This window comes from Salvelinus alpinus, chromosome 2 (genome assembly GCF_045679555.1).
Source record: "Salvelinus alpinus chromosome 2, SLU_Salpinus.1, whole genome shotgun sequence".
NCBI classification, from domain to species: Eukaryota; Metazoa; Chordata; class Actinopteri; order Salmoniformes; family Salmonidae; genus Salvelinus; species Salvelinus alpinus.
In genome coordinates this window covers 34,642,067-34,664,540 of record NC_092087.1, presented here as the reverse complement: position 1 = coordinate 34,664,540, position 22,474 = coordinate 34,642,067, and the positions used below count along the sequence as shown (strand labels likewise).

The following is a 22,474-nucleotide window of genomic DNA, read 5'->3' as shown; positions in this document are numbered from 1 at the left end:
CAAGGAAGCAGATGTTCTTCTCAGGGACAGCCTAGAGGCAGCAAGGTGGTGCGAACGCCAAACATTTAAAGGCACCGTTTCCCTCCCAAGTGTAATTGGGATGGACGGGGAAGACCGTATTACAACTCTTAAAGAACTACGGTTGTATGATGGCCTGGATGAAGAGGAAAATATTCTCCTCAAGGAACCATTCATGTTCTCGTTCCAGTTAGAGATTATGAGATGTTCTATGTGGAGGCAGTTGACAACAAGAAAATGTTGAGCAGGAGTGAAGCCATTTGAAGAGTGGTCAAACCTTGTTTTTGTCTGCTGTGTTAATTGTTTCAATTATTAATTGTGTTATGTTGTTTAGTACAGATGATGTAGAAGTCACCCGAGTCTCTGATCTCTTTACTGGAGCTGGTATAACTTAATGTACAGAGCACATTCAGCTTGTCAGTATGTCTATATGGTATAGTCTGTCTCCATTCTCATGAGGAAAATAAAAAGCATTATAAATCAGGATAGGTAGTAACTGTATATATGCTCAATGAAATAATATAATTACAAAGTTATAACATTTATCAACACAATTTTAACAGTACATGACATACATAACAAGTCTGTTGTTCACTGCAACAATATCAGTAGCTTGTCTCAAATATAGCATGAAGCAGAAAGTGTTACAACATGTGCTGGTACCACTTTATATAATATTTCTTACAATCTTCAAAAATGAAATACGTTTTGTATTCAACGTGTGCCTTGCACAAACGTGTGTGTTTGTATTCAGTGTGTGACTGTCAAACCTCAGATGGACAAAAAAACAGTGGGCAGGGTCAAATGTGGGTAGAGTCAAATGTTTAACTCCACCCACATTGAGCCCGCCCCCGAACTACACACTGCAACAACAACAAAAATGGTGAGCGAGGTCAAACATTTGACTCTGCCCACATTGAGCCCCGCCCCGAACTGCACACTGCAGTCAGGGGTACTTGAGAGAATTTGACCCTTTATTCATTGCAGTGTTTTAAATGCCAAAGAATGGGACATGTAGCTGCTCAGTGTAAAGGAAAGAAAAGATGTGCCAAGTGTGGAGGGGCACATTATTATGGTGAATGTGGAAGCAATGTGAAGGTTAAATGCTGTAATTGTGGGTGAGAACACAGTGCAGCATTTTGGTGGATGCCAGGTACAGAGAGAGGTTAGAGAGGCTCAGAGATATAGGATTAGTCATGATGTATCATATGCAGAGGCCGTAAAACAGATTGGTAGAACTAGTGCGGACTGATGGAGCTTACATGGATGTACCTGTAGTAAATGGACCTACTGTCGGGGATGGTGCTTCTGATGGTCCTGGAATGGTTTCGAGGCCTGTTCAGAAATCTTGTGCTCATGAATGTGCGGTGTCAAAGGACACTTTGATAATTAATAAAGTTTCCTTAATAGCTTTTATTGGTAAGGTTATCAATACGACTCGGGTTGTGGAAAGCAGAAATGCCAGGTTGGGGTTATTGTGGCAAAAGAGATACTGGGGGTAACAGATGTTACTGTTGAAATGGTTGTTGACATGCTGAACAATCCTAAGGGTGGAGTGTTTCAGCATGATATAGAGCAAGTTTAATGGGGAGGGGGAGGGTGTGATAGAAGTTAGGGATTTATTTGGTTTTGAATTTTATTTTCATGGTAGTACAGAATCGGGCAGATCATGATTGATAGTACATTCCAACACAGTAGGTGGCGGCATGCACTGAAACGATTGTTTGCGGACCGCGAGGATATCCTAGAAGTAGAACAAGAACAAGAACATATCCGTCAGTTACGTAAGACGGATAGATGGTACACACGATCCATAAAGATTTCCGGTCTCCATTTTATTGTAGCTTGCAGATACAGACAGGCGGTTCGACGAAGGACAGGAAACGAATCGACTATCAGTGTTTGTTTTAAAATACATTACGGTAAATAACACCTCTAAATAATACAAAATGTTACACGTATTTCTATTTAGCAGTGAGTATTGTTTCTTTGATATTTATTCGAACTTTCTCTTGTATTCATATTAGCTAGTTGGCCCTAGCTAGCCATTTCTTTTCCTCAGGTAGTTAGCTAACGTGTAGCTGAAATGTCTAGACCCAACTGTATCGCAGCAAGTAACTGATTATGTTGCAGTTCATTTGCAATTGTACTCTAAGCAATTATACTCTCACACGTAGCCATGGCATGTGCAAATGGTGAACTAGTCAATACAGGGACTGGGGAGGGAGCCAGCAAATGTTTAGGGTTATGGTTATCTCAGCAAGGCCTCCTCTTCCATTTTGCGTAGTAACGTAAGTGAACAAAGGCTGGAGGTGTGATTGGTGTTTACTAAGGTTAGCTAGTTGTTTTACCCTCTTATTATAGTTTGTTATTGCAATATAGCAGAGCCATCTAGCTATTTCACGGAAATAAGTAATCCCGCAATTTCCATGTGCTACGTATTTCCACACCACTGGCTTTATGCCCTATTGTAGCCTACCCCAAATTCAACCATAATGATACACATCTGCTTGATTGTTATAAACACACCTGGCTGTTTGAATGTGGGTTTAATTGTATGTGGAGGACCATTTTTATCTAAGTGTTATGAACAGACTATTGGCCTACTTGAATATACATTGTTGTTGTGTGGAAAATGTGTACTACATGAACATCTAAATGGACAAATCTTCTTTCAGTTTCTCATTCACGTTTGCGGAGTATCAATTTGTTTTGAAAATTGAGGCCTGTTGAAATGGGAGGTAATTACTTACGTTTTTGTTCCTTGCATGCCAATACAATTCACATAATTTGGTGTGTGTTCCAGAACTGCTTGAAGTAGCTTTTCTGGTTCACGTCTATCTGAATGCAATTGAGCCCCAGTTTCTTTTTACAGGTGCATGACTTTAAAGTTAAGTACATTTGCTGATAGGCTGCCTTTTGAATAATGATTCCTAGAAAGCAAAACATACATGCTGTTTAATATTTTTAAAGATCCAGCCATGCACCGAGATTGCCCTCTCGACTGCAAGGTCTACGTGGGAAACCTGGGGAACAATGGCAATAAGACAGAGCTGGAGCGGTCATTCGGCTATTATGGGCCACTTCGCAGTGTCTGGGTAGCTAGGAACCCCCCAGGCTTTGCTTTTGTGGAATTTGAAGATCCAAGGGATGCAACCGACGCAGTGAGAGAACTTGATGGAAGGTAAAGCCTAAGAACAAGTTCCTCTGGTGCAAAAATAAACTGAATGATAGAATCAGGAAATTATGGAAGGACTGCCTATTCATTTTTGTTGCCACTTGCCTCCATTTAACTTCCTGAAAGGGGGTGAAACAAGGCCATGCATGCCATAATGTTTTGGTGACTGTTTAACAGCATGCTCTGCGGTAACACTGTATTGCTCTGCACAGGACACTAAGTGGTTCCCGTGTGCGAGTGGAGCTGTCCAATGGTGAGAAACGCACCCGCAACCGGGGTCCTCCTCCATCGTGGAGCCGACGTCCTCGAGATGAACATCGTGGGCGTCGTGGTAGCCCACCCGCCAGGCGCAGGTAACCCATCTCCCATACAGGGCTTTATGATAGCAATGCCCAACAGACTACTAATCCTTTTCTGTCCCTTTTACTAGTTAAACTATTTGTTTTGTTCCTGTGTCCTCTTTCCAAACTGCATCTCCTGTTTCGCTGCACCATATTGATAGTTTAGCACTGACTGTTTGATAACCCTTTTTCCATGGTAGTCTACAGTGGTTAGTGTAATGTGCTGAAGGCATGCAGTTTTCATCTTCATTATCATTGTTTAATGACTTCCGGGGTACTTTAGATCCAGGGGGTGGGTACAGTGTGAAATGAAGTGTGCTGATTTGTATGCCAAGTTTAAGTAATAAGTACATTTGCGTTTTCTCTACCACATTTTCTCTAAATTTGGCTTGCAAGCTTTTCACTGTTACCTGAAGCACTGAACGTGTTTTGGAAGTAGGTGATTCATATTTCAAACCAGTACCTCACTATGAACCGGGTGGGAGGGAAGCTTAATGATGCTAGGTTGGTTGTTTTTGTTACAATTTGAGGTTGCTTTTTTTATTGACCATTTATATTAATAAAAATGAACCCCGTTACAGAGTCATCACCATGCCTCTTCTCACCACCCTCTGAGTCAGTCAACTAGTCCTCTTTCAGCATCATGTGACCATTGACCAGCGTGCCCCAATCAGCTTGGCTGATGTCGTGTCACATGGCCAGTCATCAGGTTGCACCAGCCCATTGGTTCCTGCGCATGCAGTTCTCAGCCTCTTCCTCCTCCAACTTTAACCCAATCGGCAGCGGCCCTCCTCACATTCCCGACCAATCAGCGTTTTACGTCCCCAAATGTCTACACTGCAACCTACCAGCAGCAGCCCTCGGCTAACCAATAAAAGCAGGAAAAATCCACAGCCAGCCCCCATCCACCAGCCAACTAATCACCTCGCAGCATCTGGCCAGTCCTTTTCAGCCAAATCTGCCTACCCGGCCTACAGTCTACCTCCCCTTCGTCATTTCTAGCTTGTTGAAAACCAAACGACTAGTAAGTTTTACCTGCTTCATACAGTACACTGCTGATTACAAATTTAAAAGTGAAGAGAAAGCTGCTTTAAAAAAAGGTTCTCCTTTTTTATTTGAATCAAACAGGATTGGTATTTCTCCCTCATTACTGTAATCCGTTGATTTAAAGAGAAATGGACATTTTGAGAAACATTAATTATTAATCTGTGAAGGTCTTTCTAATTGTTCAAAGGAGCTATTCTGATCAGTGCTTCCCCTGGTTTAGGTCGCAGTGGTCCCATATTGTGTGTGCTTGCCCTTGTTCTCAATATGTAGCCTTGAATTTACTGCACCATTGAGAGCATTCTTACCCAATTTTTTACCATTAATTATGTTACAGCCCTCCATTTTCTTACCCCTTCCCATTTGGTATAATTGCACTTCTCTTTCCGAAGCATTTTTTGTCATTCACTCAGCTGGCAGTATTAACTAACCATGGCCTTTTATGAGAGGCGATGACTGAATTTCAGATTACAAATGCCTTATCTGCAGTCACCCATTCCATCCCTTTGGGGGGGGGGGGGGGGGTGTAATAGACATTAACTTGGTTTCCCCAAAGGGGCAGTTTTTGGTGGGGACTGTAGGGTTTACTTCAGGGTAATTTGGGGGTTGGATGGGTTTGGAATCAATGGGCCACCAATGTATCATGCTCTGCTTTTAACATCCTCTTATTCCCCCCTCCCCAGATCCCCACGTAGGAGGAGCTTCAGCCGCAGCCGAAGCAGGTATGTTGACAGCCATAAGAGATTGGAAAAGTTAACAGCCGTACTGTGGGCAAGTTTTCATGGAAGCATGGACTGAAGGACCCAATTTTGAACCTTGTGTATGGTTCTGACAAGTATTTGATCTCTTAACACACCCCAGCACAGCTTTCCAATGTTGTCAATGATTAGATCCTCTTGTCAACAGGGGCCTCTGTAAGATTCAGGTTGCTTTGGTTAATTCTCTTGTTCCTTTTGTATGCAGGTCTCTCTCCAGAGACAGGAAGAGGGAGAGATCTTTGTCCCGGGACAGGAACCACAAACCTTCAAGATCATTTTCTCGATCAAGGAGGTAAGCAGGAGGGGTTTTAACAGACAGCAAGAATTTTTTATCTTAGCAACAGTGAAACCACTTTAGTCGTGGCTTTTATGGAACAGTAACAGGCCAATGGTCTAACCTCTTTCTGAGGGAGTACATGAATGCTCCAGGGGAAATTTATATTAACATTCTGGCATAACTGTTTTTCCCCTCGCAGTCGCTCCAGATCTACGGAGAGAAAGTAAGGAAATGCATGGCAGTCGAGTTTGACGGCGAAGAAGATGAATGAGTTTTTATTTTTTCCCCAAATATTTTAGCGGTTTCGTTTTTGCTTCTCTGTGACATGTAAGGTATCCAATTCCTCTGTATTTTGTAAATAAGTTGGTATGCAGGTGTAACGCATGACTAAAATGGCTGTTAGTCCTGTTAATGCCAAGACATACCGTAGTTGTCCGCAAGCAGTATTCCATTTCATCAATCATTATAAGCGTTCTCTGTATTTGTCCATGAAAGTACCAGCTCACGGAAACACACCATTCTAAGTAGTCTAGTGCTCAAGTCATGTTCCATGTCAGCAAGATTAGTGTGTCTGGATGTGGTGGAAGGCTATCCTATTGTCGGTTAATATACCGATATGTTTTCTAATTGACCTCTAGGACTTCCACTATTCTTCCAGTTCCTGTTGGTAAAGGTTTGTCTTTGCAAATAACGGCACCCTTATTTTGACTACAATAGCCCACTGTTTTTCTTTTCCTTGATATTTGTACTACTTATGTTCTCAGAATTAAACTAGTTGTAAAAAGGCTTCTTACATTTCTTTTGTGGCAGTTTTTTCATTAAATGATTCATTCTAAAATAGGAAACAACTCAAAGGTGGTCTCATGTTGACGTCCTAAAGCAACTAGAGAGAAGAAAAACGCTGACTACTAAATCACAAATCAATGGGAAATGCTGGGTGTCATTATGACATTAGGCAGTGCTTACTGTATATGCTATGTGAACCTTAATTTGAGGTCTGAAAACATGACATTTGAGCACACATTTTGGGGGTATTCTGAAATGCACCATAATGGGTTGCTGTTGTATTGCATACATTTCTGCTCTTAACAGCTCACCTTTATGGCCTCTAGTTGCACATACACTGATTGTACAGTGCTCTTTCCATTAAATACTGACCAGGTGAATAATGGTGAAAGCAATGATCCCTTATTGATGTCACCTGTAAAATCCACTTCAAACAGTGTAGATGGGTAAAAAAATATATATATTTTTTAAGCCTTGAGACAAGGATTGTGTATGTGTCGCTTAGGGGGTAAATGGGCAAGACAAGATTTAAGGGTCTTTGAACAGGGTATGGTATTAGGTGCTAGGCCCACTGGTTTGAGTGTGTCAAGAACTGCGACGCTGCAGGGTTTTTCACGCTCAACAGTTTCTTGTGTGTATAAGAATGGTACACCACCCAAAGGACATCAACCAACTTGACAACTGTGGGAAGCATTGGTGTCAACATGGGCCAGCATCCCTGTGGAACACTATAGACAGCTTGTAGAGTCCATTTCCCGCTTGTAGAGTCCATTTCCCGATTTAGGCTGTTATGGAGGGGGGGGGGGTGCGCAACTCAGTAGTAGGAAGGTGTTCTTAATGTTTTGTACACAGTGTATACTGCATTCTAGTCATGGCTCATCCTATATAACTACTGCTATTCACACCTTGTATATTCACATACTGTCTATACACCATTCATATACTGCATATTAGAATGAACTATGTCGAATACAGTTTACTGTAAATACACAGTACAAAACCCCATAGCAAAATGGATAGAACTGCAGGAAATTGGCTTCTGGACCTGAGTCTGGAATATAAATAATATATCAAATGTATTTATATAGCCCTTACATCAGCTGATATCTCAAAGTGTTGTACAGAAACCCAGCCTAAAACCCCAAACAGTAAGCAATGTAGGTGTAGAAGCACGGTGGCTAGGAAAAACTCCCTCGAAAGGCCAAAACCTAAGAAGAAACCTAGAGGAACCAGGCTATGAGGTGTGGCCAGTCCTGGCTGTGCCGGGTGAAGATTATAACAGAACATGGCCAAGATGTTTAAATGTTCATAAATGACCAGCATGGTCAAATAATGATCACAGTAGTTGTCGAGGGTGCAACAGGTCAGCACCTCAGAAATAAATGTCAGTTGGCTTTTCATAGCCGATCATTGAGAGTATCTCTACCGCTCCTGCTGTCTCTAGAGAGTTGAAAACAGCAGGTCTGGGACAGGTAGCACATCCGGTGAACAGGTCAGGGTTCCATAGCCGCAGGCAGAACAGTTGAAACTGGAGCAGCAGCACGGCCGGGTGGACTGGGGACAGCAAGGAGTCATCATGCCAGGTAGTCCTGAGGCATGGTCCTAGGGCTCAGGTCCTCTGAGAGAAAGAAAGAATTAGAGAGAGCATACTTAAATTCACACAAGACACCGGATAAGACAGGAGAAATACTCCAGATATAACAGACTGACCCTAGCCCCCCGACACAAACTACTGCAGCATAAATACTGGAGGCTGAGACAGGAGGGGTCAGGAGACACTGTGGCCCCATCCGATGATACCCCCGGACAGGGCCAAACAGGCAGGATATAACCCCACCCATTTTGCCAAAGCACAGCCCCCACACCACTAGAGGGCCATCTTCAACCACCAACTTGCCATCCTGAGACAAGGCCGAGTATAGCCCACAAAGATCTCCGCCACGGCACAACCCAAGGGGGGGTGCCAACCCTGACAGGAAGACCACGTCAGTGACTCAACCCACTTAAGTTACGCACCCCTCCTAGGGACGGCATGGAAGAGCACCAGTAAGCCAGTGACTCAGCCCCTGTAATAGGGTTAGAGACAGAGAATCACAGTGGAGAGAGGGGAACCGGCCAGGCAGAGACAGCAAGGGCGGTTCGTTGCTCCAGAGCCTTTCCGTTCACCTTCACACTCCTGGGCCAGACTACACTCAATCATATGACCTTCTGAAGAAATGAGTCTTCAGTAAAGACTTAAAGGTTGAGACCGAGTCTGCGTCTCTCACATGGGTAGGCAGACCATTCCATAAAAATTGAGCTCTATAGGAGAAAGCCCTGCCTCCAGCTGTTTGCTTAGAAATTCTAGGGACAATTAGGAGGCCTGCGTCTTGTGACCATGTAGTACGTGTAGGTATGTACGGCAGGACCAAATCGTAAAGATAGGTAGGAGCAAGCCCATGTAATGCTTTGTAGGTCAGCAGTAAAAACTTGAAATCAGCCCTTGCCTTAACAGGAAGCCAGTGTAGGGAGGCTAGCACTGGAGTAATATAATCAAATTTTTTGGTTCTAGTCAGGATTTTAGCAGTCGCATTTAGCACTAACTGAAGTTTATTTAGAGCATTATCCGGGTAGCCGGAAAGTAGAGCATTGCAGTAGTCTAACCTAGAAGTGACAAAAGCATGGAATAATTTTTCTGCATCATTTTTGGACAGAAAATGTCAGATTTTTGCAATGTTACGTAGATGGAAAAAAGCTGTCCTTGAAACAGTCTTGATATGTTCGTCAAAAGCGAGATCAGGGTCCAGAGTAACGCCGAGGTCCTTCACAGTTTTATTTGAGACGACTGTACAACCATCAAGATTAATTGTCAGATTCAACAGAATATCTCTTTGTTTCTTGGGACCTAGATAGAACAAGCATCTCTGTTTAGTCCGAGTTTAAAAGTAGAACGTTTGCAGCCATCCACTTCCTTATGTCTGAAACACAGGCTTCCAGCGAGGGCAATTTTGGGGCTTCACCATGTTTCATCAAAATGTACAGCTGTGTGTCATCCGCATAGCAGTGAAAGTTAACATTATGTTTTTGAATGACATGACATTTCGAATGACATGAGGTATATACTGTATAAATAAAGTTGGTGGTTACATTCAAAGTTCTTGTGTTGAATTCCCTCCATTATTACAAAGCAGGAGTGTATTACAAGACAATAACCCCAAGCACACATCAAAATCCACAAATAAATGGTTAATTAACCACAAAATCTACATTTTGCAATGGCAATCTCAGTTTCCGGATTTGAACCCCATTGAAAACCTGTGGTTTGAATTGAAGAGGGCATTCCATAAACAAAGGATATCAAGGATCTGGAAATATTCTTATTGAAGGAATGGTCTAAGATCCCTCCCCATATGATCTCCAAACCCATAAAACAGGTTTGAAAAAGGCTCAGTGTTGTTATCCTCACAAGGGGGAGGGTGCTGGAGTACTGAAACAGGTGCTAATAATTGTGTCCCCTATCTTTTTGAGTTTTTTTATTAATTGTTACACAAAATCTCCTTCTTTGAGCAATTGTGTTAGTATAAAATACTTTTAAAAATGTGCATGCAATATAGCTCAGTATTTTAATTATTTATTTTATACAGTCATTTTTGCTCCTCTTTATCAAGGGTGCCAAAAATGATGGACCTCTCTGTCAATGGAGGCAGCTAAGAGGAGGACGGCTCATAATAAGGGCTGACACGGAGCGAATGGAATCAAACACATGTAAACCATGTATTTGATACCATTTCACCCATTCCGCTCCAGCCACTACGACAAGCCCATCCTCCCCAATTAAGGTGCCACCAACCTCCTGTACACTGTATATATAATAGATGTAGCCGGAATAGAAGATTAAATCGACAATAGTCTGTAGGGTGACAATATTATCAAATGTCTTGTGAATGAAGAGACTGATGAACAGCGCGGCATGTGTAATTGACAAAGAAAGGAACAGGGCTTACCAAAAATCTACTTTTTTTTCAATTCTTCACTCAACAATGTAGATTTTATTTGAAAGGATTTGACAGTCTACTTTAATATGTCATACACCACATGACCAAAAGTATGTGGACACCTGTTCGTCTTACATCTCATTCCAAAATCATGGGCATTAATATAGAGTTGGCCCCCCCTTTGCTGCTATAACAGCCTCCACTCTTTTGGGAAGGCTTTCCACTAGATTTTGGAACATTGCTGCGGGGATGTGCTTCCATTCAGCCACAAGAACATGAGTGAGGTTGGAATCAGCCAAGACCCCAGAAAAAAAAGTGTAGACCTCCACAAGTCTGGTTCATCCTTGGAAGCAATTTCCAAACGCCCGAAGGTACCACGTTCATCTGTACAAACAATAGTACGCAAGTATAAACACCATGGGACCACGCAGCCGTCATACCGCTCAGGAAGGAGACGCGTTCTGTCTCCTAGAGATGAACGTACTTTTGTGCGAAAAGTGCAAATCAATCCCAGAACAACAGCAAAGGACCTTGTGAAGATGCTGGAGGAATCAGGTACAAAAGTATCTATAGCCACAGTAAAATGAGTCCTATATCGACATAACCTGAAAGGCTGCTCAGCAAGGAAGAAGCCACTGCTCCAAAATCGCCATAAAAAAAGACAGACTACGGTTTGCAACTGCACATGAGGACAAAGATCGTACTTTTTTGAGAAATATCCTCTGGTCTGATGAAACAAAAATAGAACTGTTTGGCCATAATGACCATCATTATGTTTGGAGGAAAAAAGGGGATGCTTGCAAGCCGAAGAACACCATCCCAACCGTGAAGCACGGGGGGGTGGCAGAATCATGTTGTGGGGGTGCTTTGCTGCAGGAGGGTCTGGTGCACTTCACAAAATAGATGGTATCATGAGGCAGGAAAATTATGTGGATATATTGAAGCAACATCTCAAGACATCAGTCAGAAAGTTAAAGCTTGGTCGCAAATGGGTCTTCCAAATGAACTGATTTTGACCTTTTGCCGGTCCCTTTTGGATTTAATAAATATCAAAGACTCAAAACATCTGACTCCCGTGTCTGCATCTGGGTCTCGCTTGTGCCCTTATACAATGTTGTGTTATGAAATACATTTTAGTCAATAGGCTTCATCTTTTGGTCTTAATCTTTGACCAATAATCCTAATTCTATTGTTCATTAAATCAACCCATTTTATGAAATCTGAAAGAATTTGTAATTAAAAATATTACTAATAAATTGATAACATTTGTTTGAAATAATCATATGTTTGTCATTGGTTTCACATTGTGTCAATGGTGTTACATTGCGTCATTGGTATTATACTGTATGGCATATTGGTGTTCTGGCATCAGTTGCCCAATTAAATTGAATATGTTTTTTTGTATCTACCTAACTGTTGCTACATTCATTAGCAAACATTTTAAGGATATGATCATTCGATTTTGATGACTCAACCTCTATTTCTAATGTTACAACAAAAAAAACAATAGTATAAATGGAAAAATGTCAGACAATCGAACTTTACACATGCATGTTTAAAGTAAATTATTACTAATCCAAACAATTTCTTAATATTATCATTAACATTTTCTGTCTTTGATTATATATGAAAATGAAAGACTGAATTAGATTCCAGAAAGACTGAATTGTCTTCTAAAATATAGGTAACACCAGTGACAAAAAGGCAGCACAAGCATTTTATGTAATGTAGTAAAAATATAAATATGTTAAGCTGTAATTTATGTTGATTTATAATGTTAAGGGGCTAACTATTATCTGACTAAGATTTTTTTTATTTTTAAGGATTACTATTTGTAAAAATTGGCTGTTCAAAAAGCCACCATTTTCATAGAATGACCCACATGTATTTCTAAATGTATTTTTGCATGCTCGCGAACGCGACGCGGGCGGTGTGATCAGCATTTGGGTCATCTAGCGACTTCGAGCGCCAAATCATGCGGCCAAAAGCGATTCTCACTGAAAAATAGTTGGCAACACTGATCATGCCCCCCAAAATTGAAAAAACCGATTGGGATAGATAGAGGACTCATTTTTATATCTCAGCCATTATAGCGTCTATGTCAACATGGGCAGCGTTATTGAGGCCCATACGAATCCCCACCCATTTGACTACTTTGGTTACAGTCCAAACACTTAAAAAGAAACACCCTATCCCCTCTGACATCAAATTAAGTGGACACTTCTGTTATCATATCATGACGTCTGACGAGTATACACCTGCAGGGCAAGAACGGAAGGACAGATTTTGAAATGGACCGCCCATTCACAGAAATTCGTCACTCGTTCAACGCGATGATTGTGTTTTCAGCCACTGGTAGCTTGTGAGTGATTTATATGCGCTACAGTCAATTATGATTGCATGTCTACTTACATTAAATATATCATTATTAACATACGCCTACTGTATGATAGCTAGCTAAATAACGTTAGCTTGCCTAGCTGGAACATGTTTTATTTATACAATTTCCAAAAGCTAACCAAACAAAAACATTACTTTTACGAGACGTGTTTGTGCCGTCACGTGCATTGGTAGCAGATTTCTAACTTATTTACATTCGTTTTTACTTACACTTGTATGTTGACTCTATTGACATTGACGTTCATTTTTGGCGGACTTTTCTTAGCGGATGTACAATCGTCGCGAATTGAATTATGGGGAGTTTCAGGCTCGACTAAAAACGAGGGACGAGGGGCCTACGTTGCAAACGTACCTTGCTTGGCTAATCATTTGGACCGCCCGCCAAGATGGTGATGGGGATTCCCCCAAGGGCATAAAAACTGGACAGTTAAATCTCAATCTCTTCATTCAAAGACTCAATCATGGACACTTAATGCCAGTTATGGCTGCTTTGCGCGATTAATTGTTGTCTCTACCTTCTTGCTCTGTGTGCTGTTGTCTGTGCCCGATAATGTTTGTACCATGTTTTGTGCCGCTACCATGTTATTGTCATGTTGTGTTGTTGTCTTAGGTCTCTCTTTATGTAGTGTTGTGTTTCCTCTTGTCCTATATTTATTTATTTTTTAATCCCAGCCCCGTCCCGCAGGAGGCCTTTTGGTAGGCTGTCATTGTAAATAAGAATTTGTTCTTAACTGACTTGCCTAGTTAAATTAAATAAATAAAGTGGTCGAGGGTGTGTTTTTTATAAGTTTGAACCGCAGCCTTTTACTACTTTAAAATGGCTGAAGCATGGGGGAAGGTGCTGCCGATGTTAAAATTGCCTTTTGCCCACTAGAGGCCTCTATCATTCTCTACTATAAAACCCCACTTCTGCATCACTAGAACACTTTGAGAAAGGTATCGAGCAAAGAGAAGCAAACCTCAGTGAGGGTTTGAGTTGATTTAGTTGTCACGGATTTCGTTTTGAGAAAATTGATATGCTAAGAAAAAGTTTACTTAACTTTGGCTAAGGTCGTTTCTTTCATTTTATCTTCAAAGAGTAACCTGCATAAACCTTAAAAGGGACCTTTACATTAGGCTAGTTTCAATGTAAGTAAAATCTTAAAATATCTATGCATGCTATTTTTTATGTAAATTGAAAAGGCCTGACGATTTGTAGGCTATAGACCGATGGAAATGTATTATTTCATACAACTTGAACGAAGGCAAGTTGAAATCATCCTCACAGTTAACCTTGCTGTTGGTGGCTATGGTTTGATAAGATACTTTTTTGTCAATGATGCAATGTATTTGCTTGTTAGTCATACATTTTTGTCATTTTTCACTGGGTCAACAACATCTGTCCACTGGAAACCGTGTGTATTGATTTCCTCAGTTACCGGTTCAAACGATTTTCAGATTCACGTGGGGTGTAGTAGTAAGTGGGCAGGTTCTGAAGTCATGTGCGTCTGCTATATTTCTCCCGCCACTTACTTGAATCCGCCCCTTTCAGTGACGTCAACGGAGAGCTCTTTGGGTGGAAAGAGGAAATAAGGGTTTCTCCTGTCACGTTTCAATATATTTACCCTATTTTTGTAGACTTTTCGTTTACTGTAGCTAGTTAACTCGGTTTGTATTGTTTTGAATGACATCAGACATGGTATCATGAATATACTGTAAGATTAGACCCACATACTCAACCCTCTGTTTGATATGTTCACTTCACATAAGTTAACATTTTGAAAAGTGTAATTTTGAATACTTATAACAGAAATACCTAGTAATGTGATAATGGATAATACAGGGATTTTAATGTCTCCCTCAGAGTCTAGTTATGTAAAATCAAACTGAGGCCTTAAATATGATTTGTAATGTAACTTCTAACTACACTGATGTCTTAGTCATGGGGCATGCCTTCAAATTCTCAGACATGTCTCATGTAATGACTTCAGGCCAGTCTGTTCTGCAGCCTTGCCTATGTGTGACTGCCCACCCTGTCAGGTGATCTCTCTCAGTAGACAGACAGGGAAAGAGAGACAGAGAAAGAAGTAGGCTAGAGTAGATCAATTCACAGCAGTTTTGAGCCCCTTGGGATATGATTTTTTTCTCCCATGATTTTTAAATACAAAATGAGAACAGAAAAGTCCAACTCATGAGGATATTGTGGGATGGGGTTGAGTTTGCTTTGAGTGGAATTTTGTGTAAATAACTTGACTGACTGCACCAGATCTACTTCCAGTTTGTTCTGGCAAATTTCGCCCTGCATGTCTCAAAGGACCCCATCCCGGATATCTCCTACAATTTAGTAAACGGGATCCCATCTTCCCCCACTTCCTACTTCTCATGCACTTCAAGGAAATAATACATTTGCAACTCTATATGTGTAAAAATTATCATAGCCTGATAAAGACAGCTTTGCTGTCGAAACGTTGGAGATTAAATTGTTGCATCTGAGCTCCTAGAGTGTGCGGCTTTCCTTTATTTTCAAGTGTTCTACTCCGCTAGCCAGCACCTCGCCTAAATAGGTGTGCGTTTCTTTTTCTTCTAGATTAAAAATGATCATAAACCTGATTTTTCTTGCATGGCAATGAATGGTAAAGAAAGGGGTTCCGTGTCAAAAATTGCTACATTTAGCTTACAGTTACATAAATACAGCTTGCATAATTATCTCCTAAGGGAATGATAGAAGCCTCTGCTTCCCCCAGGGTAAACTTTGTTATTGCAAGGGAAGGTTCTTTACCATGAGAGTGGTCATAGAGCAAGAATATGAGGGCTGGGATGTGACACTCAACACACCTAAACCCCTATTTAACCACTGTCTGACAGGGAAATAGATAGAAAATTGTGAAACCACCTAATTTATGAAACATGATAATCGTGTCAGTTGATAGTAGTGGTACATTCAGACTAGTTATGTAATTACATGAAATATGTTTTGCTTAAATTATGGATGAACACTGGTGCCTAGTAGTTATTGCACTACAGTCATAAGGGTTGATGTTCAGGACTTGTCTCTACATGTCCATAGAGCTTTGCCCAGACATGTACTAGATCAGGAAAGTAGGAAGGCTTTATGAATCACTGGCTGATGACTGGCTGTTAAATACAACTGCAGCGTCCTCAATACACAGTCCAGTTCCTCCGTTACACATGAAGTAAGGTACAATTAAGATTTTGAGAGAGGTTTACTTGTGCATAAATGATAAGTTCTTTATTGGTTGTGGTAGGCTATACAACTTGTTACATTTAGTATTGTTTAAGTGATTATGGTTTGATAGTTCGTTTTTGAATTATATTGGAATATCAGATTATAGGATGCCATTTACACATTTTTTGGGGTGATAGGATAGGGTGATTAAGATAATTTCATTATGTTAGTTTAGTAGTTGAGGTTTAAATCTGCGAGAAACAGTCTTGGTCTTACATATATTCTTGCTATCATCTTTACCTATGTTCAGAGAAGTATCTGATTGGTTGCAGTAGAACATTGCATGATTATTATTTTTTTACCACTTCAGTGCTTTTAGATAGTTTTGCTATTCTGTAGAAGACCCACTCAAGAAGGGGACTCAGTAGTGTGACATACTCAAAGTACATCCGGTATCTACATTTGATATGACTTCTTTTCACATGATCTTACTGATGACGTTACTGTTTCCTGGACAGCGGCTCAGACCACTATCCTCTTGCTGTGCTCTGTATGCCCTGTCAATTAACCATGCTATCCTCTCCCTGTGTCCCCTGCAATCTAGAACCAGAACAACCATGGCCAGTTGTAAGTGCATCCTGAGCTCTCCGGAGAAAAGTCCTGCCAGGCAGAACCTGTTTGGCCCAGTTGACCATGAGCAGCTGCAGCAGGAGTATCAGGACACCCTGCGCAGAGACCTGGAGGACGCCTGTCGCCGCTGGGGCTTCGACTTCCTGTCAGATAAGCCTCTGGCTGGGCGAGACTTCCAGTGGGAGGAGGTTCCGGGCACCATGGTGCCTCTCCTCTACCTGCCCTGCCTGTTGGGTCAGGGGGAGGCACAGAAGATCGGAGGGCCGGCAGCATCCACAGGGATGGTCAGGGCGGGGCCATGGCACCGTGGCAAGGAAAACATCCCTTGCACCCCTGAGAAGAACGGAGCCAACCTCCAGAACCTGGAGAAACCGCAAGACGAGAACAAACTGAAGAGGAAACAGACCAACCTCACAGGTAGGAGGTTTGGTGTGGATGTAGGGGGATGTTTTTTGGGGGGAGGGTTTATAAGTTGTTAGGGTTGAACTGCTGGTTTACTTCAATTAAGTTTTGAACACCGAGTCCAATGCTAATAAAATATCTATTGGCGTCTGCAGATTTCTACCAAGCCAAGAAGAGAGTGGTGGGTACGTCGCTTAAGTCAGGCCGGTGATTTCAGAGACACCGTCACAGCTGCCAGGGAGCCAACAGTTGGACAAAACCACAGCAAGCACTACTTCTCTCGGGAACCGACACGCTGAACAGACTCTGAGTACATACAGTACACTTACCTGGAGGAATACATAACCAATCCTCTAAACAAACGCAGTGAAAAATGAAACAACCTATTTTATTGCATCCGTTACCGATGCATACTGTTTTATTTTTATATCCATGTAGGTTAACCGATGTACTAATGATTTCAAGTAAGGGGGCTTGTGTTCTCCCTGTGGTAAGGGAGGGACATTCTAATGGTGCATCCATGACCATTTGTGAGTCATGAAAGAACATCCTCTAAACCTTTATGACCGTTTAGTGTAAGGAAGACTTGAAAATCAAAGTCTGGACAGTTAAGGTTCTGCATTCCACAGCACTGAAATAGACCAATCGAAACCATGCCTCGGTCTACGCATAAATCGTCTTGTTTTGATCATATCTTGAAATAATGAAACCATACTGTTTACGGTGCTGAGTTTTAATCTACTGTAATATAGTGTCACATTGAGAGGACTCTTGAAAAAATGACCACAACAACACAATAGTCTTTCCAGTTAAAATGTTCAAATGTATGGATTGATGTTTTTTTCATTATGCTGTGTCTCACAATCTAAATATGTATCTCAACATGTACTCATAGGAATCTACTTGAAGGGTACCGCCGTGCATAAAATTATGCAAACTCCTATATAGAAATGGCACCTATTTAATTTTTTTCACCTTTATTTAACTAGGCAAGTCGGTTAAGAACAAATTCTTATTTTCAATGACGGCTTTGGAACAGTGGGTTAACTGCCTTGTTCAGGAGCAGAATGACAGATTTTTACCTTGTCAGTTCGGGGATTCGATCTTGCAACCTTCCGGTTACTAGTCCAACACTCTAAACACTAGGCTACCTGTTGCTCAATGTCCCCCTTTCTACCTAACTAGGGCTTCTTGCTATAATACTCTTGGGAATTTGTTGATAGGGACCTCCGCAATGTTCTTTCAAGCTTTTCAAGACTTTTTAGAAAGTCTATTTAGCATCTGGCCATCTGAACACAAAGCCAGACATTCAAGCTTCCTTTGATAAGTATCAGCTTTATCTTGATGTTAATATCACACTGTTAAGCAGTGAAACATTTAAAGTTTTCTTGCGGTATTGCACAATTGTTTTTTTCATGTAGCCAACAGCAGGTACAAATGCCTGTATGGTATTTGATTCTAAATAGAGAGAAATTGTGTCCTCAGAAACATAGCTATTTTTGACTAAGCTACAGCCTCTGTTTTCTATTCTATTTGAAGTTTTTATCTGCCTCAAACTGTAAGCTATTGGTGCATAACGGTTATTTATTGTTATGATGGCCGATCCTGCTGCTATGGGTCATTTGAATGGTGGTTAGACAACATCACTGTATGGCAACATTCCAAACTTAACTAATAGCTTTGCTTAATGTTCACAGCACCTTACGCACTGCTATGCAAATATCAGCATACATTACCCCAAAAGTTCACCTGTTTTTATAGATGTTGGTGCACAGGCTTACATAGTGTTTTCATAGCTACAACGAAGACATTCTTATTTATTGTAAAACAAGGTAGATATGTGTAATTGGTTAATTGACAATAAATACATACAGTGCAATTGGAAAGTATTCAGACCCCTTGACTTTTTCCACATTTTGTTATGTTACAGCCTTATTCTAAAATATATATTTTTAAAGCGTTTTCCCTCATCAATCTACACACACTACCCATAATGACAAAGCAAAAACAGGTTTTTAGAAATTTTTGGAAAAAAACAATTGCCTTACATAAATATTCAGACCGTTTGCTATGAGACTCGCAATTGAGCTCAGATGCTTCCTGTTTCCATTGATCATCCTTGATGTTTCTACAACTTTTTATTTAACCTTTATTTAACTAGGCAAGTCAGTTAAGAACAAATTATTATTTACAATGACGGCCTACCAAAAGGCCTCCTGCGGGGACTAGGACAAAACACACATCAAGACGAGAGACAACACAATACTACATAAAGAGAGACCTAAGACAAAAGCATGGCAGCAACACATGACAACACAGCATGGTAGCAACACAACATGACAACAACATGGTAGCAGCACCAAACAGGGTACAAACAGTATTGGGCACAGATAACAGCACAAAGGGCAAGAAGGTAGAGACAACAATACATGATGCAAAGCAGCCACAACTGTAATTTAAGTGTCCATGATTGAGTCTTTGAATGAAGAGATTGAGATGAAACTGTTCACTTTGAGTGTTTGTTGCAGCTTGTTCCAGTCGCTAGCTGCAGCGAACTGGAAAGAGGAGCTACCCAGGGATGTGTGTGCTTTGGGGACCTTTAACAGAATGTGACTGGTGGAACAGGTGTTGTATGTGGAGGATGAGGGCTGCAGTAGGTATCTCAGATAGGGGGGAGTGAGGCCTAGGAGGGTTTTATAAATAAGCGTCAACCAGTGGGTCTTGCGACGGGTATACAGAGATTACACAAGTGTATAGAGTGCAGTGATGTGTCCTATAAGAAGCATTGGTGGCAAATTTGATGGCCGAGTGGTAAAGGACATCTAGCCGCTCGAGAGCACCCTTACCTGCCGATCTATAAATTACGTCTCCATAATCTAGCATGGGTAGTAGGATGGTCACCTGAATCAGGGTTAGTTTGGCAGCTGGGGTGAAAGAGGAGCGAGAGAAGGGCAGTGTACCGTCTAGCCATACTCTCAAGTACTTATATGAGGTGACTATTCAAGCTCTAAACCCTCAGAGGTAGTAATCACACCTGTGGGGAGAGGGGCATTCCTCTTACCAACCCACATGAACTTTGTTTTGGAGGTGTTCAGAACAAGGTTAAGGGTAGAGAAAGCTTTGTTGTAGAGCGTTTAACACAAAATCTGGGGACGGGACAGCTGAGTATAAGACTATAATTTGCATATAAATGGATGAGAGAGCTTCCTACTGCCTGAGCTATGTTGTTGATGTAAATTGTGAAGAGCGTGGGGCCTAGGATCAAGCCTTGGGGTACACCGTTGGTGACAGGCAGTGGCTGAGACAGCATATGTTCTGACTTTAAACACTGCACTCTTTGAGAGAGATAGTTAGCAAACTAGGCCAAAGACCCCTTAGAGACACCAATACTCCTTAGCCGGCCCACAAGAATGGAATGGTCTACCGTATCAAAAGCTTTGGCCAAGTCAATAAAAATAGCAGCACAACATTGCTTAGAATCAAGGGCAATGGTGACATCATTGAGGAACTTTAAGGTTGCAGTGACACATCCATAACCTGAGCGGAAACCAGATTGCATACCAGAGACAATACTATAGACATCAAGAAAGCTAGTCAGTTGATTATTGACAAGTTTTTCCAACACTTTTGATAAACAGGGCAAAATAGAAATAGGCCTATAACAGTTAGGATCAGCTTGATCTCCACTTTAAATAAAGGACGAACCGTGGCTGCCTTCCAAGCAATGGGAACCTCCCCAGACAGGAGAGACAGGTTGAAAAGGTCAGAGATAGGCTTGGCGATTATTAGAATAAGAAGGGGGTGGGAGATGAGGAAATGTTGGACGGGCAAGGAGGCATGGCTGAGTCCAATAGGAATCCTGACTTAATGAAGTGGTGATTAAAAAGCTCATCCATGTGCTTCTTGTCAGTAACAACCACATCATCAACTTTAAGGGACATGGGCAGCTGTGAGGAGGAGGGTTTATTCTCCAGGTCTTTAACCATTTCCCAGAACTTCTTGGGGTTAGCACCACAGAGAGAGAGAACTGCTCCATAAAGTAACTAACTTTGGCCTTCCGGAAAGCCTGAGTGCACTTATTTCTCATTTGCCTGAATGAGAGCCAGTCAGCCTGAGTATGTGTGTGCCAAGCCTTTCGCCAAATGCAATTCTTGAGGTGGAGTAACTCTGCAAGATCACGGTCGATCCAGGGGCTAAATCTGTTTTTAATTATCATTTCCTTTATGGTGGCGTGTTTGTTAACAATATCACTGAAAATATTGCTCATTAAAGTTTTTTAGCAAGCATCTATAACAAATCAGGACAGGTCGTTTGACTGAGCAGCCATTACGAACACAGGCTGTAAAACAGTGATCACTAAGGTCATTACAGAAAACACCAGACTGATACCTATCAGGTGGACTCCAACCTGTGGTATATTCAATTGATTGGACATGATTTGGAAAGGCACACACTTGTCTATATAAGATCCCACAGTTGACAGTGCATGTCAGAGCACAAACCAGGCCATGAGATCGAAGGAATTGTCTATAAAGCTCAGAGACAGGATTGTGTCGAGGCACAGATCTGGGCAAGGGTACCAAAACATTTCTGCAGCATTGAAGGTCCCCAAGAACACAGTGGCCTCCGTCATTCTTAAATGGAAGTGTGGAACCACCAAGACTCTTCCAAGAGCTGGCTGCCTGGCCAAACTGAGCAATCGGGGGAGAAGGGCCTTGGTCAGGGAGGTGACCAAGAATCTGATGGTCACTGTGACAGAGCTCCAGAGTCCCTCTGTGGAGAACCTTCTAGAAGGAGAACCATCTCTTCAGCACTCAACCAATCTGGCCTTTGTGGTGGAGCGGCCAGACGGAAGCCACTCCTCAATAAAAGGCACATGACAGCCCGCTTGGAGTTTACCAAAAGGCACCTAAAGAACTCTCAGACCATGAGAAACAAGATTCTCTGGTCTGATGAAACCAAGATCGAACTCTTTGGCGTCACATCTTAAGCGTCACATCTGGAGGAAACCTGGTGGTGGCAGCATCATGCTGTGGGGAGGTTTTTCAGTGGCAGGGACTGGGAGACTAGTCAGGATCAAGGAATAGATGAACGGAGCAAAGTACAGAGAGATCCTTGATTAAAACCTGCTCAGGACCTCAGCCTGGCGAACGTTCCAACAGGACAATGACCCTAAGCACACAGCCAAGACAACGCAGGAGTGGCTTTGGGACAAGTCTCTGAATGTCCTTGAGTGGCCCAGCCAGAGCCCGGACTTGAACCTGATCTAACATCTCTGGAGGGACCTGAAAATGCTGTGCAGCGACGCTCCCCTTCCAACCTGACAGAGCTTGTTAGGATCTGCAGAGAAGAATGGGAGAAACTCCCCAAATACAGGTGTGCCAAGCTTGTAGTGTCATACCCAAGAAGACTCAAGGCTGTAATCGCTGACAAAAGGTGCTTCAACACCTACTGAGTAAAGAGTCTGAATATTTATCTAAATGTGATATTTCAGTTTTTT

The 22,474-nt window shown here is 41.8% G+C and overlaps 2 protein-coding genes and 1 long non-coding RNA gene across 4 annotated transcripts; 2 read left to right on the top strand and 1 right to left on the bottom strand.

Moving 5' to 3' along the window:
- The first annotated feature begins 1,789 nt into the window (after nucleotides 1-1,789).
- Nucleotides 1,790-6,403, top strand: LOC139559489 (serine/arginine-rich splicing factor 3-like). The gene is made up of 7 exons (XM_071375534.1): nucleotides 1,790-1,940; nucleotides 2,697-2,759; nucleotides 2,992-3,202; nucleotides 3,409-3,549; nucleotides 5,265-5,303; nucleotides 5,545-5,631; nucleotides 5,816-6,403. The coding sequence occupies exons 2-7, from the start codon at nucleotides 2,753-2,755 to the stop codon at nucleotides 5,841-5,843; spliced, it is 513 nt and encodes a 170-aa protein (XP_071231635.1). The 5' UTR covers nucleotides 1,790-1,940; nucleotides 2,697-2,752; the 3' UTR covers nucleotides 5,844-6,403.
- Nucleotides 6,404-6,411: 8 nt separating this feature from the next.
- LOC139559500 (uncharacterized) lies at nucleotides 6,412-13,058 on the bottom strand. The gene is made up of 2 exons (XR_011671779.1): nucleotides 12,987-13,058; nucleotides 6,412-8,020 (listed from the first exon to the last, which is right to left on the bottom strand). It is a non-coding gene; the product is annotated as an uncharacterized lncRNA (long non-coding RNA).
- On the top strand, nucleotides 12,562-18,863 carry LOC139559482 (cyclin-dependent kinase inhibitor 1-like). 2 transcript variants are annotated; one of them, XM_071375510.1, is made up of 3 exons: nucleotides 12,562-12,738; nucleotides 16,547-16,989; nucleotides 17,130-18,863. In XM_071375510.1, the coding sequence occupies exons 1-3, from the start codon at nucleotides 12,668-12,670 to the stop codon at nucleotides 17,183-17,185; spliced, it is 570 nt and encodes a 189-aa protein (XP_071231611.1). In that variant the 5' UTR covers nucleotides 12,562-12,667; the 3' UTR covers nucleotides 17,186-18,863. The 2 variants fall into 2 exon arrangements, with proteins under 2 accessions (XP_071231611.1, XP_071231621.1); XM_071375520.1 differs by lacking the exon at nucleotides 12,562-12,738 and adding an exon at nucleotides 12,760-13,904.
- Nucleotides 18,864-22,474: the final 3,611 nt, after the last annotated feature.